General features: G+C 45.2%; 1 protein-coding gene across 2 annotated transcripts in view; it reads left to right on the forward strand.

Annotated features, from left to right (window-relative positions):
- PDGFD (platelet derived growth factor D) overlaps positions 1–25,699 on the forward strand; it is a 212,223-nt gene that overhangs the window by 173,427 nt on the left and 13,097 nt on the right. For both annotated transcript variants that reach the window (XM_029956960.1, XM_029956961.1), the window contains exons 4-5: positions 12,464–12,526; positions 16,165–16,363. In XM_029956960.1, coding sequence (XP_029812820.1) covers positions 12,464–12,526; positions 16,165–16,363 — 262 coding nt within the window. The remainder of the gene's footprint in view (positions 1–12,463; positions 12,527–16,164; positions 16,364–25,699) is intronic.

Here is a 25,699-nt window from a genome sequence, read left to right on the forward strand (position 1 = left end):
GTGGAGCAGAAGCCGTGGTTTACCCAGTCCCGAGGCTGTTCCCGCTTTGACTTTGGAGCGCATCGTACTTTTAATTCTTCTGGCAGTAGAAATGACCTTTATTGTTCTGTTTGGCTTAGATGAAGGCAACATTGAACTTGCATTCTGTACAGGACACTGCACACATTCATACAAAAATAGTCTAGCAAGAAGCAAAGGAGGGCCAGTCTAGGATTGAAGTTTTGCTGTGCCCAAACGCATGTTTTCACTCAAGAACACTGCGGGCGAATACTGCTAATGTCATCCCAGGCAAGAGTAGAAAACGCCCTTCTGAACTGATGACAAGCCAGAGCAGAGAGGGATTGGAAAGCCCCATAAACATGAACTACTGGGACTCAAATTGTGGGATCTCTCATTTATTTTTTTTTAATTTTTAAATGTTTTTCATTTATTTTTGAGAGACAGAGAGAGACAGTGTGAGCAGGGGAGGGTCAGAGAGAGAGGGAGACACAGAATCTGAAGCAGGCTCCAGGCTCTGAGCTGGCTGTCAGCACAGAGCCTGACACGGGACTCGAACTCACAAACCTTGAGATCATGACCTGAGCCGAAGCCGGACGCTCAACCGACTGAGCCACCCAGGCGCCCTGGGGATCTCTCATTTAAACGCCTCTTGTCCTGCACAGAAGTGATTTTTCCAGCCAGTGGGAGAAGACCCTGGTGTTTACTTGGGAGTAACATGAAGTTACGTGGGCCCAGAGGAGCGTCTGCTCCTGGGAGGTCTCCTTCACCAGCTTCAGCCACAGAGCCTGCCACAGGACTGTGTTCCTCCGTGTGGCCCTTTCCCAGGCCTTATCAGAAAGAGACGCATGACCCTGTACGTGGAAGTCAGCTCCAAGAAGCTCAGCTGAAGGCCCAGACACCGAGCCTGCTTTGGGATCTGACGCCTGCAAGCTGCTGGTTGAGCGGGCATCCGGGAGAGGAACTGGGCAGTCAGGAATGTGCTAATCTCACCTTTTGTCAAGAGTGATTTGCAGGCATCTGGGCGCCCTTCTGTTTCAGACTTGACATTACCCAGCTTGCTAGTGTAGGGGTGCCTGGGTGGCTCAGTCGGTTAAGCCTCCAACTTCGGCTCAGGTCAGATCTCACATTCCTGGGTTCGAGCCCTGCATCAGGCTCTGTGCTGACAGCTAGCTCAGGGCCTGGAGCCTGCTTCCGGTTCTGTGTCTCCTTCTCTCTCTGCCCCTCCCCCTCTCATGCTCTGTCTCTCTCTGTATCAAAAATAAATAAAACATTAAAAAAAAATTTTTTTTTAATTTGCTAGTGTAACCACATAACCGTGTCTGGAAATCCCCTACAGTCTGGCCAAGAAAAGGTGGTGCTTTGAATAAACAGCTAATTCATTTCCATAGGGTTCTGCAATATGAACATGGCTATTAAATACTCCACATTCTGCTGGCTTGTAGGGCCACATGGTGATTGTGATGGGTGGGGGCTCTGCTGAGCACATAGGAGTCTAGTGTGGGGACCAGGGTGGATGCCTGCAAGGAAAATGTTTCACCAAAACAAAAAGTCACCTCCCTGGGCAATATTCATAGTTTTAAAAAGAGCAAGTGCTTTCTGACTGCTTCAAGACTGACCTGTCCCTGCTTCCCTCCTTAGATGTTCCTCTTTGCTTTATAAACCTATCACTTGCTGAATAAGGTTTTGTGAGCACATACTTTTTCCTGGCAGTATGACAAGTTGTATTGACTATGGCTTTGTCTGTTGCATTTCAAAGGGCATTTTCTCCCTGACATAAGATCCTGAAAGTTTTAGGGATCATTGGAGTTTGTAAAGGAAATGATTTTAGCCAAGGGATTTAGGTGACACAGCCTTAATCTTCATGGTCTGTGTGTGATTTCCAACTTTTCTAATATTTGTTTTAACAATATAACTAGCTTTTGGCCAAGATAAAGATGAATCTGTTCATATAACACAGTCCTTAAGAGTGTGAATGTTAGCACAGTTATACAATCAAAATGAAATGCTTTTTTGAGTTTTGAGTATGACACTCACAGTCTTTCCTCTCTCAACGAGAGAAACAACAGGGAAAGTAAAAGGCATGTCCACTGTGTACCAGGAAGTGTGAAGCACAAGGAAATGAAAACATCAATAATTCAGGCCAGGATTTCTTCTTTTCGCTTTCAACTTGTAATTTTTCATCTCCTCCACTATCCATTTTGGCTTGGGCGTGTATCTGGAAGATTAGCTTAGCGATATCAAAAGTACCATCTTTAATAATTTTCAGGTTACTGGTGAACTGATCCAAAGGTGCTTTCGGAAATGCATTTAAGGAATGTATGAAAACCTATACATAGCACGGATCAAGGGTGTGTGTCTGTTGTATGAAAGGACTCTGGATAATCTGCCGGAGTCCAGCCCCAGCAGGTCCAGGGCTCCCTGAAGGATGGACGGTGTCGGCAAAAGGGAGTGAGAGAGCCTCGTTTTTCTTTCTGATCACCAGGCAGGCAACTCTGCACTGACCAGAGTGTCAGCTTTATTTAGTGAAAAATGTATGGGGTACAAAACAGGAGTGGCAATTGCCTTAGACAATGATTTCTGATGACAAATTCTTTGGTATGTAAAAATTTCCCAGCACCTAGACTGGTAGAAGACTCATGCATAATCTTTATCAATAGTGATTGAAGTAGGTGACTAGATGCTATCACATGGGGAAGGAAGGGATCTTTAGCATTCAAATAGGAGGCAATGTTTTTAGCATAGCAAAGGCAAGAGTTAGTTCTTTTGTGAGCAGGGGTCAATAGCCTGTTTTCTGGAGGAGAAGAAAAACAGGTTTCTCTGGAAATGTAATATTTGCTCCTACAATCACAAAAAAAGAAACTCCTAAAGTTCCTTCACAGGGTCTGATACTAGTCAACCAGGTGCCTTGGGGGTTGGTGCTCAAGCAAAAATTGAGTGGGTGTAGATGTTGGTTGCCATCTGACAGCAGGAGGCCCCTGCCTTACAAACCCACCTTACTTCAGAAATGGCTTCCAGCAATAATCAGAAGGCTGAGTCCAGTAACAGAGATGGAGGCACAGAGCTTCTCTCTGGGGTCCAGGTACTGGCCACCCTCTTCCAGGAAGGGTTCTGTCAGCATCCTGTCTCCCAGCTTCCTCATCTCTTGAAGCTGCAGAAATGATGGATGGCATAATGTACTGAGACCATTTCATATAGTACCCGGCGTGTAATCTGTGCTCCAAAAAGGCAGCTGTTACTACAAAATAATTAATCGCAAAGCTTTCTTAATATGAAACAACTTAATCATGTTCACAAGAGCTATTAACCAAATTTAACTCTGCACCTCACTCTCCGGCAACACATTGAAGAAAGACCTGTGGCAGGATCTTTCTAGATGAAAATTCAATGTTCATTTTTCATTCGGTTCGTGTCAAGCATAATGAAAGCTATTAGCAGAGTTGTATTTTGCAATTTGTAATTTTCTGTGCAGCCTCTTGCTAAGATGTCCTTGTTTGGGCAACACAGAGTTAATTTAATCAACCTTCTAGACCATCCATCTCACCTCTCCAGGCTCATTATGTTTCCGTCTGGCCATAGGACACAAGCAATAACTGGAGGTTGCTTATCGTTTTCTGTCTCAACAGACTTTTCTAGGTCTGCACACACACCTGCACCCTTCTCTAGCTCTGTATTGTGGCCCCCACGACGCCCTCTCTGAGTTGGCATACTCTTCGCTGCTTGCTGAAGGATTTCTTCTTTAGCTATTGGACTGGCGTTTGCTCTGATCTTTGCTTACACTTTATGACAGCTTCCTGCACTAAGTCTGGTCTAAAGAAACCAGAAACTAATAGGTGTAAGAAGCTCCTGGTCTTTTAACATAGGAGGAAAAAGGACTTTTAAAAAATACTTTGACGTTAGCATCAAGAGTTCATGGATGATTTGTTGATGAATCCTAGAAGATCTAAATTGAAACATTTTACTCTATTGTCAGTAATGGTTTAGGGATGCCTGGGTGGCTCAGTCAGTTAAGCATCTGACTTTTGATTTTGGCTCCCCTCTCTCTCTCTCTCCCTCCCTCCCTGTGTCTCTCCCCTCATTCATGCTTGCTCTCTTTCTCTTCATCTCTCTCTGTATCTGTCTCTCTCTCAAAACAAGAAATTATAATACGGTTTAAAAGTTGTGAAACTAACTCTCGAATTAGTGGAAAGCTACAGTGTGTCCTATCTGTAGGGGATAATTGTTATTAAAAATTATTTATTTTATTATCATTTTACTTCCAATAGTAGAGGACTCATGTCTAGGACTTCTCAGAGCGCTAAGAATATATGTTAATAATTTCACAGGCAAATTCTCTAACGTTGAAATATGCTCCTTGATTCTCGTTAATTATTGATTCTTGAACTCTTGATATACTTGTACTGGGTGTTGTTGCCAATAAAAGCTGGCCTCCAGCCTTGGCCTTTCCCATCTTACTTAGACAAGAGCTGATTTGACAATAAGCATATAATGAAATACTTGTAAAGGTTTGGTTAGATCACAGACTTTGATTGAACCTATGGATTTTCGTTTTTGCTTTATTCTATTCCCATAGACTCTGAGTCATGGACGTATCATTATTTGCATGTACATCGATGGGCCTGCATGCCAGAAATTCATGTACTATAAAGTCTCAGAAGTCTTTGTTCTAAAGGATCTCTCCCCTAGAGGCATCTCAGGGCACAGGCCTCCAAGCTTAGCTTTATTTGAATTTTCCTCAGTGGGTCATGATTGGAGTGTCATAAGCAAATGAAACATCCCTTAAGGAAGAAATGTTGATAGTGTATTTGTTTGTTATTGTTTCATGAATCCGGACAAATGCCTCTGTTTCTTTCGCATCTCAGAAGAAAGATCTCTATGCACGAGCTTAATCAAGAAGCACAAATAGAGTTAGTAGAGGGGGTTCTTTATTATCTGTCTCTGAGGAAGGAACATAAAGATCACACAAAAGAAAGATTATCAGAATAAAGGAAAATGCCCGGACAAACATCTTTCAAAACTTTCCCAAAATAAGTCATGTTTGATAAGTTAAACATTGTTTTGGTTGAGAGCCTCTTAACATCTCCACCTAAGTGCATATGTTTGGTCTTAAGAGATGGAAGAATACATCCTCCTGAGCAATGAACCTTTTTTATCTACTCACTGCATGGTCACTCAGGGTAAGAAGGAACAGCCCTCCCCTGTGAGACCCAGGAACAGATGGTACAACTAATCATCCTCCATGTTTAGACTATTGGCCTGGTGACAGCTGTCTCCCATGACTCCAAGGACAGTTGTTCCCAGGTCCACTCTCAAGGTCCAGGAGAGGGACTCCCATGGGCACCCATCCCCGGCGTTCCATGACTGCACACGGATAAGCTTGCCTTGGTGGGTGAAGGAGGGGATTATCCCCCTGTCCACGTGGAATATACTTCCTCCCTCTGGGACGGTCCTGGGGTGACTGATGGCGAGGAAGGGTTATCCAGCCGTATCCTGTCTGAAAATGAAATTCCCAATCATGTGTCAGTCTTCAATAGTGAAGATTATTGATGAGAATATCCATTACCTGCGGTGTTATCGTATCCCCCGCTAGACTGGTTTTCGGCCTGTGAGTCAGCTGTCCTCACACGGAGCTGGACTGATGCCCGGCTGACCCTGAGCTGATGGCTCACTGCATGCTTTCATGCCACTTTCAAGACATCAAAAGTTTGTGTTGCATTAGCCATGTTTTAGGTCAAGTCAAATGTGGTGATTCTAGAACAATTCTTTATTGTCCCATCTTTGAACAGTTCTCGGTAGTAATTGATGAGAATTATCTCTACCAAAAATGTTTTTATTTTCCACCAGAGACTACATGGGTGACACTATTCAATCTAGTAATATAAGGCTTTGGGGGTAAGTGCTCCCACAGGCTTCAATCCATTTTTCTTTTTTTCATTGTTTTTTCAGAAATTTATCATTTTCTTATTAAAACTAGATATGTATTAGGAAAAGACATACAAAGAGACAAAAGAAAGAAAATAAAAGCAAGCATCAGTGTCAATATTGTTGTGAATCTATTTGCAGTCTTGCTTCAATCAACTATCTGTACGTTTTTCTAGCAAGATTTGGATGCTATGAAGCAAACTCTTAAAACCCTTTGATGTATAAGAATTCATTTCATTTTGAGGATGTAACAATTTCATGTAAGGATATTAACTGTTTATCTGTTAAGTCTTTTACAAGTATATTTGCCCATTTATCTTTATGCTTTCAATTTTGTTGTTGGTATTTTTGGATTTATGCAACGTTTAGTATGTATGAGGTATATCCACTTTTATGCTTACTGACTTTACCGTTCTTGCTACGGATTATAGCTCTTCCACACTTCAATTATACAAATACCTGTCTATATTTTCTTATACTTTAAGTTTTTAAACTTCCTAGTATATAATTTTCTCACACAAATCAAACTTTCAAAACTAAGCCATTTAAATAGCACAGATCTTAGAATCACATCTATATTTTCAAAATTACTCCAATGCCAGAATGTGGCCACGAGGTAATATAATGTGAGGACATAAACTGAGAACAAGTTCTTTTTAATGATGTAAATGAATTCTTAGTAGATGAAGGCGGTGCCAACAAGGATGCCATAATTATGGGGTGACACATGCCATTACTGGACGGGTTGGAAAGCACGGGGCTCGGAGAACAACAGCTTCTTGGACTCTGGTCCTGACTCCAGTCAGAGGTGCTGGGCAGTCCCTCTGGCTCTCGGAACTGCCATTGCCCTTGGGGCAAGGGAGGGCTTGGACCGCTAGTTCCCATTGTAGTGAGTCACCCACGGCACCAAAGTGCTGTCCGTGCAGGGACCGAGGGACCCAAGCAACCAAGATAGCAGCTCCTTTCTGTCAGGATGAAACAGACTCCAATGTAGGAGCGGAAAGTGAGGAAATGAAGCAGGGAATTGGTACCTGCCTCTTAGAGCCCCCAAATAGTCTCTCTCCTCGGAAGGATGGGGTGTGGCTTCTAAAGCATTTATTTGAATTTCTTGTAACAAAGGACAGAAGTGTGTTGTTGTAAGCTGGACTTTTTGGATACATTTTAAATGGTGATCCCCTGTTGGTTCTGTTTTGGCATTTAAGTAATGTTAAGGGCGCCGCTGTGCTAAGAGCACACGCCATAAAGGAGTTTGTCTTGCGGTAGCCTGGAGCTTGAGAGAGCAAGCTGTCTGCTCAGGATGACACTAAAAATGCGCAGCAAACACTGTGGCCCAGGCACAGCTGGCCAGGATGAGCTCTGGCCGACACTGCTGTTTGCCAGTCCTGGGCAGTGGGGGAAGCGGACGAACGCTATCTCTTGAGTGTACCCAGAGAACCAGTGAAGTTGGAGTGCACACCCAAAACTCCATGAAGAATTTGACATAGAATACAGAAGAGCTCAGCTCCCTGCCATTCTACAGCGTGCACTCTAGTCAGGGCAAGAGATAATGAACAATAAGCCAAATATAAAACCATGTCAGATCATCTCAAATGCTTTAAAGAAATTAAGCAAATTACATGGCTTGAGTGGCCAAGAGTGGGGGCATTTTAAATCGAATGTTCAAGGAGCATTCTCTACAGATGTGCTATCTGAGCATAGAAATCAAGAGGAGCCAGTCATTGGAACACTTGGGGAAAGTGCATCCCAGATGTAGAGACCAGCCGTGGATGTCGACCTGAGGGGAGACATCCTACAGTGTTACAGTGTTCTTTGAAAGACAGTAATAGGCCATGATGGGAGGACTGGAGTGTGTGGGAAATGCGGAACATCAAATCAGAGAGAGACACTGCGGATGAAACAAGCAAGGGCCAGCTCATACGTAAGACCAGATCCTGAGCGCCATGGAAAGCTGTCGCAGTGATGTAAGCAGAAGAGAGAAGTGATTTGATCTCATGTTTAAAAGATACCAATAGGGTAAAATAGCCAAGAAATAAACCCATGCATCTACAGTTAACTAAATTTTGACAGAGTAGCCAAAAATACTTGATGGGGAAAGATACTGTGTTCAAGAAATGGTGGTGGAAAAACTAGATACTCAAGTGTAAAAGAATGAAATTAGACCCATATCTTAACACCACTCACAAGCACGAACTCAAAATTTGAGTCAACTTAAATGTAAGATCTGAAACTGTAAAACTTCTACAAGAAAACATAAGGGAAAAGGCTCCTAGACATTGGTCTTTGCAATGATTTTATTTGGTTATGATATCAAAAGCAAAGGCAATAAAGCAGTGAGACTACGTCAAACTATAAGGCTTCTACGTGGCAGAAGAAACAGCAGACTGAAAAGGCAACCTGTGCAATGGGAGAAAATATTTGCAAACCATATATCTGAAAAGATGTTAACCTCCAAAATATATAAGGAAGTCATGTAACTCGGTAGCAAAAATAAGAACCTGATTTAACAATGGGCAGAGGACCTGAACAGACATATTTTCCAAAGCAGACATAGAAGTAAATGCTCTTTATGTAAAAAGACAATCAACATTACTAACCAGCAAGGAAATGCAAATCATGAGCACAATTAGGTATCACCTCGCACCTGTTAGAATGACGAGTATCAAAAAGACAAGAGATGACAGGTGTTGGCGAGGATGCAAAGAAGGGGGAACCCTCTTACACTGGTGGTGGGGATGCAAAATGGTGCAACCACTCTGGAGAACGGCATGGAGTTTCCTGAAAAAATCAAAAGCCTATCATATGACCCAGTAATCCCACTTGCAGTTATATAACTGGGAAAAAACAAAATCACAGCATTGAAGAGACACCCCCACCCTCCACGCGCACTGCAGCACTAGTCACAGCAGCCAAGACGTGAGAGCAACCCAGTGCCCACTGAGAGGAATGGGTAAAGAAGATGTGAGATGCATGTATTCAACCACGAGGAAGGAAGAAAGCCTGCATTTGAGACAATAGAGATGGTCTGTCACAATTGGAGGAGTGTGCAACTCTTGATCTTGGGGTCATGAATTTAAGCTCCGTGTTGGGCGTAGAGATTACATGAAAAAAGTTTTTAAGATTAAAAAAAAGCCAAACTCACAGAAACAGAGTCATATGGTGGTTTCCAGGGGCCAGAAAGTAGGGAAGTGAGTCGTTGGCCAAAGTGACCAACTTCCAGTTATAAGGTGAATAGGGTCTGAGGGTCTAATGCACAGCCTGACAGTGCTCTGTCATATACTTGAAAGTCGCCAAGAGGGAGTAGTTCTCACATAGCCTCACCACATACCCCACACACAATTTCAATTATGTGAGGCCCTCGACGTGTCAACCAACCTTGTGGTAACGATCTCGCAATATGTGCACGCATCAGGTGATCTTGTTGCACTCCTTCAATGTACACAGTGCTATGTGTCCGTTATTTTTCGGTAAGGTGGGAAAAGACCAGGCCACCACAACTGTCCTGTGGAGTACGGACTCTGGACTCTGGATTTGTTGTAACCTGGAGAAAGCTGGGGACTGAGAAGCCCGGCCATTGGAGGTGATGGTGGAGGACATGAGAAATGATCGTGTTAAGGACAGATTTAGAAAGCAAACGGCTCTGTTCCTTCCCACGCCAAGACTGTCCTTTCAGTTCGAAAATTCAGAGGTTCTACATTTTATTCCTAGGAGAGGTATTTTTCCTTTTTATAAGCTCACTTAAAATATGTCATTTATAATTAATGGCAAATTTTGAAATAACCTAAAAGAAAGTTGGTTTAAGTGTCTAATATTCATGTTGCTAAGAGAAGATAAATTTACTTTTTATCTGGAAGTTAATGAAATTCTCTGTCATTTTTGCATATTAAAGTCTTTAACTGGAATCCAGTAGCCCAGACAGTGAAGAAGGGAAAAGTTTTTTGTGCAGCATTTGTCTAGGTGCATGTGCAAAAAGATACTTTATATTTAAACATTCTTAACATAAGATGTTTTACCATGTATCTATGCAAGAAAATGAAGCAAATTGAAGTCACAGAATTTAGCAAGTGTAGATAAAAAATCTAAGTAATAAAGAATACCTCAAAGGATATCCCCATAGAACCTTCCATCAATATTCAGCTTTATGTCTTTCCAGTTTTTCTTTTTTTTTTATTTTTTTAAATGTTTTTTTAAATTCATTTTTGAGAGACAGAGAGAGACAGCACGAGCAGGGGAGGGTCAGAGAGAGAGAGAGACACACACACACACAGAATCTGAAGCAGGCTCTGAGCTAGCTGTCGAACGGAGCCCATGAGATCATGACCTGAGCCAAAGCCAGATGCTTAACCAACTGAGCCACCCAAGCACCCCCTGCTTTTTTTTTTTAATTTCTCTTTGGACACTCATTCATCCAAGCCAACCACAGTGATGTGAGAGATCACCACACAGCTTGTACCTGGACATGCGCTCTAGGGGTCCTAGCTTTGCAAGAAGTTGGCCACGTGCTACAGAGCACACCATTTCTAGGCCATCCCTCTTCTGACTTTTGTGTTGGTGATTCTCAAATCTGTATCCCAAGTCCCGGTCTCCCGCACGTGGTCCACTCTCATACGACAGAAGGCCTCCTGAGCATCTCTGCCTGGATAGTGCATGGGCACTGCCAACACTTTGTGCCCCACAGGACTCCTTAACTTTCCCCAGTAACAGCTGTCCCTGTATACATTCCTCCCATCTGTCTCTTCTTGAGTCTTCTGCCTCACCTTTATCACAAGTAACCCTACACTCTCTTACCTACTTCCCCGAGTCCATAAGACTCATCTCAAGAGTCAGCTTCTTGGGTCAAATTTTTCCAAGCCCACTTCCTCTCAGGTAAATTTTCTACTCGCTTCCGTGGTATCCCAACTAAACTAGGATCACAGCCCCCCCATGAGTTTATCACGTGTTATTTACCTGTTCATTTATGTGTTTACATTTTGAAACCCTGGTGGGAAGGTATCGTTTCCTAGTTCCGTGATTCCACCCTATGTTTAGAATATATTGCGTTCTAGCAAATATTGAATGAATGAATAAAAATGAAAATTCCATGATGTGAGGGTTGCTCGTGTCCTTATCCTACCTGGTTATGTCCGCCCACCAATAGCCCCTTGAAGACATGGAGAGGCTGTTGGCTCTCTTGCCCAATTTCACCTGCTCACCTGCTCAGAAGACTCCCATAAATACCAACCTTCATTTGTTTGCAGCATCCTTTTGCTGTGGGTGCTCCACCACCTTTTTATGAGAATCCTGTCTTGCAGAGTGCAGAGACCAATTTTTCTCTTTCTTTCTTATCTTTCCTGAAGTCGAGACCTGAATAATGATGTCTAGCCAGTGTTTAATAGGTGTTCATTCCTTGAACCCCACATGTGATTTAGTTCTCTCTTGGTAAACAACTAAATTCTTTTAACACAGGCATTTATATATAAACCAGTCTCATCATGAGCAATTAACAAATGCACTTGCAGCTCCTCAAAATGTTAATGAAACTTAGACCTGATACTTAGGTCTCATTCAGTAAGTGTACTTGGGTAAATAAGCCACCAGATTTGAGTATCAGAATTGTTCTCAGCATCATCTTCAGATACATCCTACTTCCTGATCTGGCTGGAAGACATCAGCCAACTTGATTTATTTTAGCAGCGTCAGGAAATCATTTGTGACGTGTAAAAATGGTAGAATTAGGTTTCCTTCCCATTCTGTTTTTTAAAGTTACTGCTGCTAGAGTAATTAGCAAGACAGTCCCATACCAATCAGAGACACATTTGCCTTTTAAGACAAGTTTCTTTCTCTGAGATCCATTGCTAGTACAAGTCCTTTAAGGTTTCTCTGGGAGAACTTTCCCAAGTCTGCCCGTTACGTTCTTTCCTCGGGTAGGTAGCGCTTTGTCACTCCACGGCCATTTCCTTCCCTGCCGTTCTGCCCGACATTTCTTGATAGAGTCAGGAATGGCTGGCCTGTTGTCAGTTAATTTATCTTTGAAAAGATCACAGCTCAGTCGGCAGGATTGAACATGATGCAGAACCCAGTTCAAACCAAATAAACATCAATATCAATAATGACTCTTATCACTTTATTAGGCAACTTACTAAGTGTGAGTTATAATTACATAATTAGTGCATGCAGCTCCCCAAACTACCCTGTAATGGAAGCATCCTACACCAGCCTTTTACAGATGAGCAAGAGAAGGATTGGAGAGGTTACGTAGACTGCCTGAGGTCACACAGCTTGCAGGTGGCTGAATTAAAATCTGAACTCCTGTCTACACATTTTCCATTTCACCAGCCCTTATAAGTGAGTGTGAATATATCCATGATGTCCATAAATGTCCGTGTCTCGAACGAGAAGGGTTCCTGAGGAAAGGTGCCTAAGACAATGGTGACCTGTCCAGCAAGAATGTGGCCTTATTTCTGTTGTCACTTAGTTGGAGGAAGAGTCAGATGGCTGAGATACTGACACTGTGCAGGTAATGAATTAGAGGTTCGATGGACTCACATGGATGTTTCTTGCCTTCTAGGAAGATTTCCAACCCGCAGCAGCCTCAGAGACCAACTGGGAGTCAGTCACTAGCTCTATCTCGGTAAGTAATTTCGTTTTCTGTTGCCAGGGAAGAAGAAACAAAAAAAAAAATGCTACTGGAACTGCTAAGTTCAATCCCAGAACAGCTCCAGCTGCGTGAAGGGTCCGTAGTTCCCCGGAAGCCGTATTGCAGTCGTGATGTGTTCTTCCATTTCATGTAGGTCACGGTGGGCTGGTGGGGCCAGTACCATCTGTAGGGACAGGGCATGGGCAGTGACTCTGGTATCTGTCCGTTTCAGAGCAGAATATTCCAACTAGGGGAGCATCCAGACACAGCAGACACATCACCCTGGTCCATGGCCCAAGCTCAAGGGGGGAGTGTTGCAAGAGTGTTTTCGAATATTCCAGGAGAAGCTCTTACCCTTTGTGTTTCAAGGATTTTTTCAGATGTGAAAAATCACAGTGTTTACAAGATAACAAGTGCAAACCAGGCATGTGTCCTATTTGACTTGGAAATAACACATAACCCACCCTGAAACTGTATAGGGTTTCACGCCCCCATTTTGATCTCCAAATTGAGTCATTTCTCCAAAAGAACAGGCCTTGTTTTCAGCAGCCCTGTGAGTAGCACATATGTAGCAATAAACACAAGATAATAAATTCAGGTGTTCATTAGCAGGTCAGAAGCATGGAAAAGCCCATGACTCTAAACTGGGTTCGGGTGGCTGAGTCAGAGTTGAGTTTTTTTCAAGTGATAGGCTCTCCTTTGCTCTCTGGGGCATTTTTAAGAACCTTCCTTCAGATGGCAGGATTTCCTTAGCTGTGGATTCTGGGACTATCTAATTCATCTGGGGTGTCCGCTGATGTAGAACAACACGGCCCATTCAAGAGGTCGGTGATATTAAGAGTGTTTTATTTGTTTCTGATGGTCCCAGATGCCTGCTCTGAACCTAGCTAAGTGCAGGCAGTCATTGCTGGGCAGGAGAAAATGACAACGAGGCAGGTGACACCTGAGTCCTGGGAGCAGGCTCTGTACGAGGCTTGGCTGGTGGCAGCCTGGCTCTGGTGGTTCCGAGTGGGTGCCGGCAGCTGCTGTTGCCACCAGACCCCAGCTGGCTGTTCCGTGGAGTCCTCTGGCTTATCCAGCTTCGTACACATGACCGCTCAGAGTGGTCTAGACACTCCTGCCCCAAGTGCGGAAGTGACATGCTTAAGGGCCTCTTAGTGCATTCAGGATAATCTGGGTCCTCTGGAGAGCAGGACGGTGCCGTCCTCTGGGAGTCTCCTGACGCTCACTGCTGGGTCCACATCCACTGGTCACATTTCTGGGCTCAGTTCCGGGCTCTGCTCAGTCCTCAGGGAATAGCAGGGGCACAGAGTTGTTTCCCTCGGTGTTCTGGTTTTCAGGAACCTCTGGAATAGGAGTAAGGACCCTTGGACCTGCCATGAACTCTGTATAAACCAGCGTTTGTTTTTGATGAATGGCTTATTATTTTCAGAGCATTCTTTCTCTCTCTCTCTTTTTTTTTTTTTTACCAATTGTTAACATTTTAAAGTCATTCGGTTCTAATAAAATCAGATCTGCAGTGCTGTGGAGAGGGGCATACCCAGTGAGTTCTCTGTCTCTTAAAAATAATTTTTAAGGGGCACCTGGGTGGCTCAGTCGGTTGAGCATCCGGCTTCGGCTCAGGTCGTGATCTCATGGTTTGTGGATTCGAGCCTCATGTCGGGCTCTTTGCTGACAGCTAGCTCAGAGCCTGAAGCCTGCTTCAGATTCTGTATCTCTCTCTCTCTCTGACCCTCCCCTGCTCACGCTGTTTCTCTCTGTCTCTCAAAAATAAATAAGAAACATAAAAAAAATTAAAAAATAATAATTTTAAACAATTACCCCAGAAATAAAATTCAAATTGTTCTAGTGGGCTTATTAGGTTGTCTAGTCATCCTTTACCTCATTTCTTAACCATTGCGGGTGTCTGTCACATGAGGACAGTTGCACATGTTACCTGTGGTTTGTTTCCCCCTCCCCCCCAGGGACTTAGAGCCACCCCACCCCCACCCAGGGCTTTCTCCTGAAGCAATGTCTAGGGACACACAAGCCCTGTTAGGCACAACCCCAGGAACTGTTAGCCAGGAGCCCCCCAGAGCCACTGGTAGAGGGTTCCACGTGCATGAATATGGCTTCTCTCGTGTTCCTGCTTCGGCTTCAGAAAAGAGAGAAGCATTTTAATTTCCAAGTTTTGATGTGCTGCCTTGAACCTAACTTGGCCAGCTTTTTGCATTTTTGGATTTTAGACCCACATTACCATGATACAAGGCTAAAAATAAATCACCTGGTAAACATGAGCCAGGCAGGCTGTAGATTATCCAGATAATACAGAGTTGGATGGGAGTTTGAAATTTTGACACGGAAGCAGACTATCCGACTCTAGCACCTGATGCCAGGAGGGTATCAGCCACACACACATGCACACACGTGCCTGCACATACACACACACATGCACACACGTGCTTGCACATAACGCATACATGCACACACGTACCCACACATACACGTACACGTGCACTTTGGGGAAGCAGGTGGTCCTTCATCATTGTTTACAGACCTTTGGACCTTGACTGGTTAAAAAGAGACAACATGACCTGAAAGTGAGAATATAAAATGTGAGCTTTGCCGTCTGAAACCCTGTAACAGGCTATTTCTTGGTAGGATACTGCAGTCACATTTCAGTAACGTGGAGTTTGTTAATTTCCCTTTTCCTGAAGTGATTGGAAATGTTTGCCCTTGAGGGGTCTTATTTGTCTGCAGGTTTCTTTAAAGACATTTTGAAACCATTTGAGACTCTGTGCTCTTTATTTCTTTGTTAATGGGTCATGAATTTTTACAGAGATGTTTGAATCATGGCCCATTTGCCTCTAGATTATACAAGGGTTAGTGGAGTAAGTGCTTGGAAACTTCTGTGGGGGCATAATCCATGGCAAAATGCATGATCTCTTACAGACTCTCTGTGATGTCATATTCCCCATTGAAAGAGTATTTCTGAGAATATTTTAATGACAGCTGGGATCGCTCGCAAGCAGCAGCACTGTAAACATACATGTGTTTGCTTCCTGTGAGAGTCTTCCAGTCTTGGTCAAGACTAATTATCCTTGTTGAGAGTAAATAAATTGGTTAAAGTGCCACCGTTATCACACTGTCTCCAGAGCAGATTCAAACCCTGCTCACAAAACATGTGTAATGCCAGGTAACCTGTGCCGGGGAGACACGGAGGCTAGACACGGGAGAATAGAATGGAATCTGCAAAAGGAGCCACAGAAGGAGTTCAGGAAGTTAAATTGTAATCATTATTTGTTGATGCCAATGTGGATGATTTGCGACCTTGAACCAAGAAGTGGAATGGTGTCATTTTGATATTGCCATTTAGTCAATACCTTCTTTGATGATTCTATTTCCGATGAACTAAAAGTGTTATGATCTGCCCAGTTGTGATTGGGAGGTGACAGTCATTCACACTTTTGCCAATCAATTGCTCTTATTTAAGACTATGGCAAGACCATGGCAGAAGACTTTGGCATGATATTCATGCATATAATGTCTTAGGGTCTGAAGTCTGCCGATGCTCCTTCCGTATAGTTGCTTGACTATTGTGTTTCGTAGCACTGGACTTTTTCTGAGTACACTGAGCTGTGTGTCACTCCTAGGGAGTACCCCATCACTCTCCATCAGTGACGGACCCCACGCTCACGGCGGACGCTCTGGACAAAACAGTCGCAGGATTCGACACTGTGGAAGATCTGCTCAAGCACTTCAATCCAGAATCATGGCAAGAAGACCTTGAGAATCTCTACCTGGATACGCCTCATTATCGAGGGAGGTCCTACCACGACAGGAAATCAAAAGGTAAGAAACACAACATTGGAGGTTCTTCATAAGCTGATAGCAACATAGATAGTAATACTCGGCAAGGGCAATCTATTTAATTCACTAAAATCAGAGGCTTACTGCCAGTCTTATCATATACCTTTGCCACAGCACCTTCAAGTGAAGTCCTGGGTTTATGCCAAACTGTGTTGTTTGGATAGGATTAAGAAAGGTTTGGTTGAGTCAAAGACAAGTCACAGTTAGGAGCTGGGAAAAAAACCTCGTAAAATCATCTGCACCAGCTTCTTGCTTCTTGGCAAGCAAGGTGTTACTAGCCTTACTGTCACGGGAGGCAATGAATTTGGGGCAGGCTGTGTGGCCAGCAGGCAGTGGAGAAGAAATGAGAGTCTCGGTTTCTGGCCTCCAGGGGCAGGACCTGTGTGATGGTCTGTGATCTTCTGAGCCTCTCTGATAGATACGAGTGTTGATTTCGCTCCGGACTCAGGGCCATCAGGCTCAGCTCCCGGTTAGTAGTCAGAACTCTCTAGAAAATTTCACCTCTCCCCATTCAGTGTCTATATTCTAAAAGGGTTTTGGGGAAGGTCTACTGTGTGCTTGGTGCGCTGGACTCTTCATAGGATATACACGTCCCAGAGAAGAAACAGAAACCCTGGGATAGTTGGAGACGTGTGGGTACGTGCTCACCTGGGGGTTCCAGGGAAGTATAACGAGGGGAGGGGAGAGGAACATTCACGAGAAAATGTCTTGAGTTAAAACAATAATAATGAAACTCTCGAAAAAATAGTATCTTACTCGTACTTCTGAGCGATGTGATCTGAGAATGTTTCTTTGAATGCTGAACTCAGATTAATAGAGAACTATCTTGTAACTATCTTTTCTGAATAACCCTATGATTTCTAGCCTGTAATGTTCTTGCTCTATTTGCTAAAATTTGTCACTGAACTGTTCTCTTTTTTTTAATGTTTTATTTATTTTTGAGAGTGAGAGAGACAGTGTGAGCAGGGGAGGGTCAGAGAGAGAGGGAGACACAGAATCTGAAGACAGGCTCCAGGCTCTGAGCTGTCAGCACAGAGCCTGATGCACGGCTCGAACCCACAAACGTCGAGATTATGACCTGAGCCGAAGCCGGAGCTCAACCGCCTGAGCCACCCAGGCGCCCCTGAACTGTTCTCTAAAAGTCTCGTAAGGCTCATGTGCATCATAGATGTGAAGGTATTTAGCTAAAATAGGGCTTGTTTGCTACATTTCACAGTGTCGGGTGAACTTGTAGGAACCGTGAGCCTGGTCAGCTCACGCAGGTAATGTGTGCATCAGTGAGCACAGCCTCTCAGAACATTTGGGCTGGTACGACCAGTCCGTTAACTCCTCCCGGGGACTGCTGCTTATGGCTCAGGTCTGACATCCTGGATACTTGAAATGTAGAGCTGAAGGGCGGGCGGGAGAGTCGCCAGTGGCCCCAGTGTTTCAGAGATGTACCCTAAGAGGCAGTCTTTGAGCTCCCACACAGTCTCCCCGGCACTCAGGTTGGATTCAACCCAGAGGAGAAATCACATCTCTGGGGTGTTGTCGTCTTTGAGTCTCTACTATGGTCAACTCGAAGGACAGTGAAAGATTCACAGTGCTGTGATGCCCCCAGAACACTAGGGACTTGGTGTCAGACAAGGAAATGATAAGCTGCCGCTCGGTCTTCAAGGATCTTCACCACCACAGCTGTCGGAGGCGCAGCTCTCCTTGGCACCTATTTTTTTTTACAATTTACAATTAAAAATGTAATTGTACAATTACATTTTTACAATTTAAAAATGGCACAAATCCATTACTTTCTTTCCCACCGAAAGTATTTGAGTTGGAGGCAGAGCCTCTGGGTTCAGATCCTGCCACTGCCACTTACAAGTTCTGTGATTTTTCAGCAAGTCACTGGTCTTCCTGTGCCTCAGTTTCCTCATTGGCACCTCCAGTATGCTCACACCGACGTCTGATGATTGTTAGTGGTGCCATCGAGAACAGCCGGTGCCAGGTGCTTGTTGGAGAAGTGTTGGCTCGCTCTGGCTACTTAGAATCCTGAAGGATGTGCATGTCGCATCGCTGGTGAAAGCTTCCTTGTCCCTCGTCCTGACCCTGTGGAATCAACCACCCCAATGTTTGGAGCACTGGGGATGACACAGCATTTCTACGTCCTGCTCCTGTTGCTGTGGCTTGGGGTTTTTCCCGAGGGAATAGGAGATTTTAGGACCTAAAGGTCTCATCTCCACTCGGCCGGGCAGCTGTGAGAAGCTGCCGATGTCTAGTCCCAGACACACTGACTCACACCCCCTGGGGAGGCCGACATAGCGATGCTGTTTTATGGCTCGTGGGAGATGGAGATGGATCCTGAGAGGCAGCTGGGGTTGAGAGCCACGGTTTCAGGGACCGTTCATCCTGTAGGTCGGGTACTTGGCATAGCCTCTGATGCGTTTTAGGTGCTCAGTTCATGTTTGCGGAATTGAAGGTACTAATAACCCAGCATTAGTATATTTCCAAAGTTTACAGAAACCCACCCCATAGGCGAGGAAGGTAGCTTTGTTAAGAATGCCTTTGGTTACTGATAGAACCTCGAGAGAGCATTCGAGGTGACATTCCACTTATTTCTGACAAAGCAAACATTTCTTTCCATTGTTGGCTCAGGTCTCACTTCTTAATCTCTTCTTTAGAAAGGCTTGAAGGCAGATCTGTACTGTTTCATTTCACACCCGCAAGTCACCACTGTCTGCGCACTTTTCTCACTATGCTGACTTAATTGTTTATCATTCCACTGACGCTGAGCAACCTGTGTATGTCTCACACACACAGAGGCGAGCCCCGTTTAAGATTCCAGATGTCATTTTCAGCTTTTAGAACTTAAAAATACAGATTCAAGGTTTATATTCTGATGTAGAAGAAAGGGAATGTTGAAAGAATGGTAGAAACAGAAAAATGGTTATAAATAAGGGAGGTCTATTGGATGTCAAATAAAGAGTGAATTTTTCTAGGATTCCTAAAAACGTTTCCTCTCCTTGGTATGATCGTTTCTAATGACTTTGTGCCCAGACAAGCATCAGTTCTGGGTAGCTGTTGAATTTCCATTCTTCTGATTTGCCTAGACTCATCAAAGTGGCATTTTTCTTGATACCCAAGACAGGTATTGTAAGATGAGCTTTAAATGTAAACCTACAAAACACAGAGTTTTATAAATTCTAAAATAAAGCACACACACACACTGGGTGGAGAACTGTTGTGTCATGGAGTAGAAATAGTTAACATTGGAAAGGAAATGGTATGCTTTGTTTCTGTGGGTGATTGGAAGGCAGATTTGGTGATATCACTGTCTTCATTTTTACAACTCATGAGTCATTGGTAAGCTCACACCTGCCTGTTAAAGCTTCTGGACTGAAGATAATAGAACAACTTAATATATGTAATGTTCAATATCTTAGAGGGTACGGAGAAAAGGGTAGCACAGAGAATCGAAATCTGTACATAACTACAGTTCCCAAACCCAATTTTACCAATAATTTCAACTAATACTCAACTACCTCAAAGCTGCCTTAAATAGTTAACAAAAAACAAGTATTTCAAGTTTAAGTTGCATTTACTTTTTCTGATGAATATGCTAATGATCTAGCAAACTTGTACATAATTAGGTAAGAAACTCTATAGATCTTCTGCAAACTACATAATCATTTCATACCTCTTGTAGCCTGCCTCAACACTCACTGTGATTTCTTTAAAACACAATGCTTTGGGGGTGCCTGCCTGGCTCAGTTGGTAGAGCTCCCAACTCTTAATCTCAGGGTTGTGAGTCCAAGCCCTGCACTGGGCATAGAGCCTGCTTAAAAACAAAACTAAAAACAGAAACACAATCCTTTGCATTTAGGGGCAATGTTTCTTTATCCAGGTTCATAGCATGAAATTGGACGTCTTTAAATTGAGAAATGATCAGCCTCAAGCTCTCCTGGAGTGGGCATTAATTGAGAGGCCACTTACGGAGATTAGCCATGTAAATGAGATCTGGTTTCTTGTTTACTTATTCCAGGAGAATTTGACTTCCTAAATGGTAGTGTGTTTGTCACAGGAAAAAAATCCAACACATTCTAGCAAGGGGAAGCCTGTTTTCACAGTAGTAAAGGTTGTCACTAAAATGTGGATACAGTTGTTGAGGCACTCCAATTTAATAGTTTTGAACTATGGTTTTACTTACCAGAATTGAATTCTTCCCCCAAAGAGTTGCCATTTTTTAATGCATGTGCCAAAGTTGACATGCACTCAGTATTTCCACATTGAGTGGAGCACATATATTGATACTAAATTGATTCTAAGTGACAGGGTTTGAAATATGCAATTTTTACAGACTCTAAATGGTCTCTGGGACAGTTATCAACCATTTCATAGACTCTAATACCAATTCTATGATTTCTTACATGACATTATTTTGCTCTAAGATCTAAAACACTTGCCTTTTTAATTTGAAAACTATGTAGAGGTAAATGACTGTCATAGTAGTTGAGGACTAAACAAAATAAATATGTTTACTCTCAAACTATTTGAATTGGTTCTGAATTCTCCTAGCTCAAAATACTTTTTTAAAAAAAATTAGTCATTTATCTGTTTCTTTGTCATGCTCTTATGTACTGACTAGGAAAATACAGGTTTTGCTCTTTAAAAAATGACTTTGGATGAGGGAAATAATTTCATAGCATATTAGGACGTGAACATAGCAGGGGGCCTGAGAGGCTCAGTTGGTTGAATGTCCAGCTTCGGGGCAGGTCATGATCTCATGGTTTGTGGGTTTGAGCCCCACGTGGGGCTCTGTGCTAACAGCTCAGAGCCTAGAGCCTGCTTCAGATTCTGTGTCTCCCCCTCTCTCTGCTGCTCCCCCTGCTCATGCTCTGTTTCTCTCTAACAATAAACATTAAAAAAAATTTTTTTTAAAGATGTGAACATAGCTTAGAACAATCTGAAGTCATCACACATTGAATGCTTGCAAATTTCTCTCTGTCTGCCTATTTGATATCTGGGTAGGAACTCGCAAAAGGCTTTTGGCTGACGTGGTGGTGAATCAGATACGTCAGTCTTGAGATAACATCCCCCTATAACTACCTCTCTGTAAATTAAACAGATACTGGGGCCATTAAATCAAAATGGATTTATTTTTCTAATTACTAACGTCAGAAGAGGGATGGTCTCATTACACTTCCTGGACCATGTAGTATACACCAAGTAAGAGCTGTCTTCATCAGTGTTAAAATTGTCTACCACAAATCTGATAGAAACAGAGCAAAGGAAGGGACAAGCGAGGACTTTGGACTCAGGTAAACTTGCGATGAAATTCTCACGTCCCAAGAACAGTGGCCGCAGGGAAGTCACGTGTAGGCCCCGAGCCTCTGTGTCCTGCACTTTGCAGAAATGGCCCTGATTAGAACCGCTTCGCAAAGTTGCGTGAGGATTAATAAGAGCAGATGGTCCAGGCTGAGAGGCCCTCATCCTTTGGTGTAAAAATGACCACAGCCGTTCACAGACACCCACCCCCTTACGTCCTGCCTTCATGCAAAGCATCACACGTCTAGTGTTGTGAAATTAAAGTCTCATTTCTAGTGCTTTGTGTAACCGATTATGGCGGTTTTCCCCGTTGGGCGGAGGACCTACTTGGGAGCACTCCTGCTCATGCTCTCTCTCTCTCAAAAATAAACATTAAAAAAATTAAAAAAAATAAAATAAGGTTTCTTTATGTGTTTTATTTATTTTTTGAAAGACAGAGAGAGACAGCATGAGCAGGGGAGGGTCAGAAAGAGAGGGACATACAGAATCTGAAGCAGGCTCCAGGCTCTGGGCTGTCAGCACAGAGCCCGACATGGAGCTTGAACCCACGAACTGTGAGATCATGACCTGAGCCGAAGCCGGACACTCAACCGACTGAACCACCCAGACGCCTCTAAAGAAAGAATCTTTACAATCCTCGCATTGGTTCCCTCTGAAGGCAAATTATTGTTACCAATCCATTCAGCTCTTTGCACGGCTTCAACTAACTTTCATGACTAAGGCCAGTCGTAGGTGGGGCCAGAAGGAGTTCAAGAAGGAATGGGGACAAAATGAAGACTGAACAGACACAGGTCCTCTCAGTTCAGGGGAAAGAGATCAAGGTCACCATGTGGTTCAATACCGAGAGGAAAGAGGCTCTCTGCTGTCAGCTAAGGCACAGTGTACTTTTCCAGCAAAGTCTGATCAGTGGGTGTGTGTACACGGAGCACATGCTTGGGTGCATGTCATTGGCAACATCTTGAAAATGACAGGTCAGGGTCGACCACACAGGTGGGACGCCTGGTCACTGGGTCAGCGAGCGATCCCCCAGTGGGAAGTACTCTCTGCATCTGCCTTCAGATCTTCAGACCGAGGCTGCCAGGCCCACAGGCACGGAAAAGCCTGGATTCAGAGTCCAGCTCCCCCATGGGCTGCAGGTGTGGCTGCGGACAAGTTCTTTTTCTTAAGCTCTCAAGCTCAGTTTTCCTCCACTGTGGAAGCAAGAGCAAGACTGGTCTTTAATTCCTAGCACTGATGGGGGATCTTGCAGGCATGAAGAGATGTTCACTCTACCTGGTTGTCAGGGCTGCAGGATCAAAGAGACCAGCCTGGCTTTCCGTCCTCCCGCACCTGCGCCTCAGCGGAGCGCAGAGGAACCCTGTGCCTCCGCTCTCTGCCTCCCCTCCTAGTGCTCAGCCCCCAGGACCCGGCACAGTGCTCGGAGCTCCTGCACCCGGCCCGGGCAGTGATGCAAGATGAGGGTGCTCCCGCTGGAGGTGTGGTGCTCCCGCTGGACTCACGTGTCCAGGGGAAGCCTTTGAGGACGGGGACCCCTTCTCAGCCTTTCCAATTGGCTGTCTGCACACAGCCCAGAAAACTGAACTGCTGTCCAGGATCCACGAACACACAAGACTCAAACCCGAAAGGACAGCAAAAGTGGGATTATGACTATGACATTATGCACAGCGGGCGAAATAAAGGGAAGGGGATCAATTAACGAGCCTTTGAGCCAAACCAGGAGCCCTCTTGCTGCCTGCCATGCTCTACGGTAGAGACTGATGTGGGAGTGGAAGGGCGGCCTCTCCCTGGGCTCCCCCCTCCCGGAGGCTCCACACCAGAGCCCCCTCCTCGGAAGCCCCCCTGCCCCCACAGCCTTCCTGGCCCCTCAGCCTCCTGCCTGGGCTGACAGCTTGATGAGTCCTTGATGAGAAACTCCCTCGGCCCTGCAGAATGGTTGCAATCACACCTGGCACTTATTTGCATCCATCTGAAAAACCTTTCATTCCTGGTTGTAAATCGACTGTCGGGTGGCCTCCCCTGAGAACCAGGACAGCCGCCCTGGGCCACGGTTCAAGTCCTGCGGTGAACTGCTGTGTAAACTGACCGTGCTGTAAATGCCTCCAGGGCGGCGGGGACTCCGCCAGTGCGGAGTGCAGGTGAACTGATCCGGTCCTCTGCGTGAGGAGTCCAGATGAGGAAGGCAGAGGTGCCTCACCCTGGCTTGTTGAGGGCCCCTTGGGGTTTGGCTGAATCCTGCTGGGAAGGGCCCAGTGCCTGTGGCCCAGATTATTCTGCAGAAGGGCTGTAGCCCCTCACCACTGCACCCCCAGGCCGGCCCAGTGACCCGGGCCGCTTCCTCCTGCTCGGGGTACCTGTCATGCACCCTCTCCGCTTGATGCGCTAGAAACCTTGGAGTGACAGGGAGGAGAGCGTCAGGTGCTGGTTTTACACTTGCTCTTCACTGTGAAAGCATAGGGACCATCCATGAAATGTGGCCTTGAGCATGAGGTGCTCAGCAGGGGGCCGAGCCGCAGACCCTGCCAGCTCGGTGCGGTGCCCTCCTTCCTTCCTATCCCTGCCCCCGCACACCCATGCCTCCTTGCTGGCAGTCCCACTCCACTCCGCCGTGTCGGACCACAGACACCCCGTCCTCGCCCAGAGCAGGGGCAGCCCTCCGCCCGCCCTGCCCACCACACAGCGACGTCCAAAGTCCCGATTACGTGAAGGTGACACTTGGATGATTACTGCACTTCTTAATCCGTTTATGTAACCGCTCCTGCTTGGCTTGCAGTGATGCCCAGGGATTTCGCAGCAATAAAATGGTTCCTTTCCCAAGACAGAGTTCATTCAATTTAAAGCTGGATTCGTTATAGCTAAACTTATGGCATGTCTTTACAAAGGAAGGGAAAAATGCAGTAAAGTATGCACAGAAATTATTCAGCATTTACTGCCCCCCCCCCCCCCCCCCCCCCCCCCCCCCCCCCCCCCCCCCCCCCCCCCCCCCCCCCCCCCCCCCCCCCCCCCCCCCGCCGCAGGCTCCGCACACAGCAGGGGGACAGAGAGCCCTGCCCCTGAGAAGCAGCACATGCTTGCACATATGGAAGGGCTCTCGGGGCTTCAGCCCAAGTGCCATTTAATTCCTTACCAGAGGCTTCGCCAGCCTCGGGGCAGACAGCCACTTCGTGCTGCCTCGGGGACTCTGCATCCGCTTGTGAGCTGCTTGGCTCTGGTCTCCCACAGACACGTCCTGGTGACGTCCTCAGCATCTGCCCCAGGGAGCACGCTGACTGCCCCTCAGGCACTTGTGGTTCAAGACTAAGACCCTGGGGGGCTAGAGTCCAGGCTCTGTGGGACCCCCCTTCACAGACCCGGCAGGTGACAGAGGCAGCACGCTGACGGGGAGCAGGGCCCGTGTCGTCAGAGAACTGTCTCATCACTGCATTCTTGGGACAAGGTGGCCGTGGCCGCCGTTCCCCGGTTTGGATGCCACGCACCTGGAGGATCAGGTGGATTCTTGAGAACGTTCAGTGTAACATGTGTGATACAATGATACACTTTTAATTTAAGTAAATAGTTGTGACTAAACTTTGAAAATTCAGAGTGATACTCTTAACTCATAGACACCCAATAACCGCACCCCCTTACCTATCCAGAGTTATGACCAAAAGAGAGAAATAGAGGAGAAAGGCTTGAGATTTTTTTTACTTTTATTTTTGACCCTTTGACTTTGAAGGGAAGGATGGAGGAAAACTCGAAATGAATTCAGATGAATACGCAGAAGCAGCATTAACTGAGTGCCGGGCACACTGGATTCAGTCCTTCAGGGATTGCTGTGACCTGGGTAACCTTGTGCCAGTCACAGGTCACAGGTGTGGCAGCGGAGACCAGGAGGCACAGCTGGCCCTTAACCCCTGTGCAGTCCCGCCGTGTAGGATCCAGTGCAAACTACACATCAGACGAGCCCCAGAATGCCATTGTCTTTGATGTTTTCATTGACCTTGGAACTAAAATGAAGCCAAAACCTTTTCCTTCATTACACTT

This window comes from Suricata suricatta, chromosome 11 (genome assembly GCF_006229205.1).
Source record: "Suricata suricatta isolate VVHF042 chromosome 11, meerkat_22Aug2017_6uvM2_HiC, whole genome shotgun sequence".
Lineage (NCBI taxonomy): Eukaryota > Metazoa > Chordata > Mammalia > Carnivora > Herpestidae > Suricata > Suricata suricatta.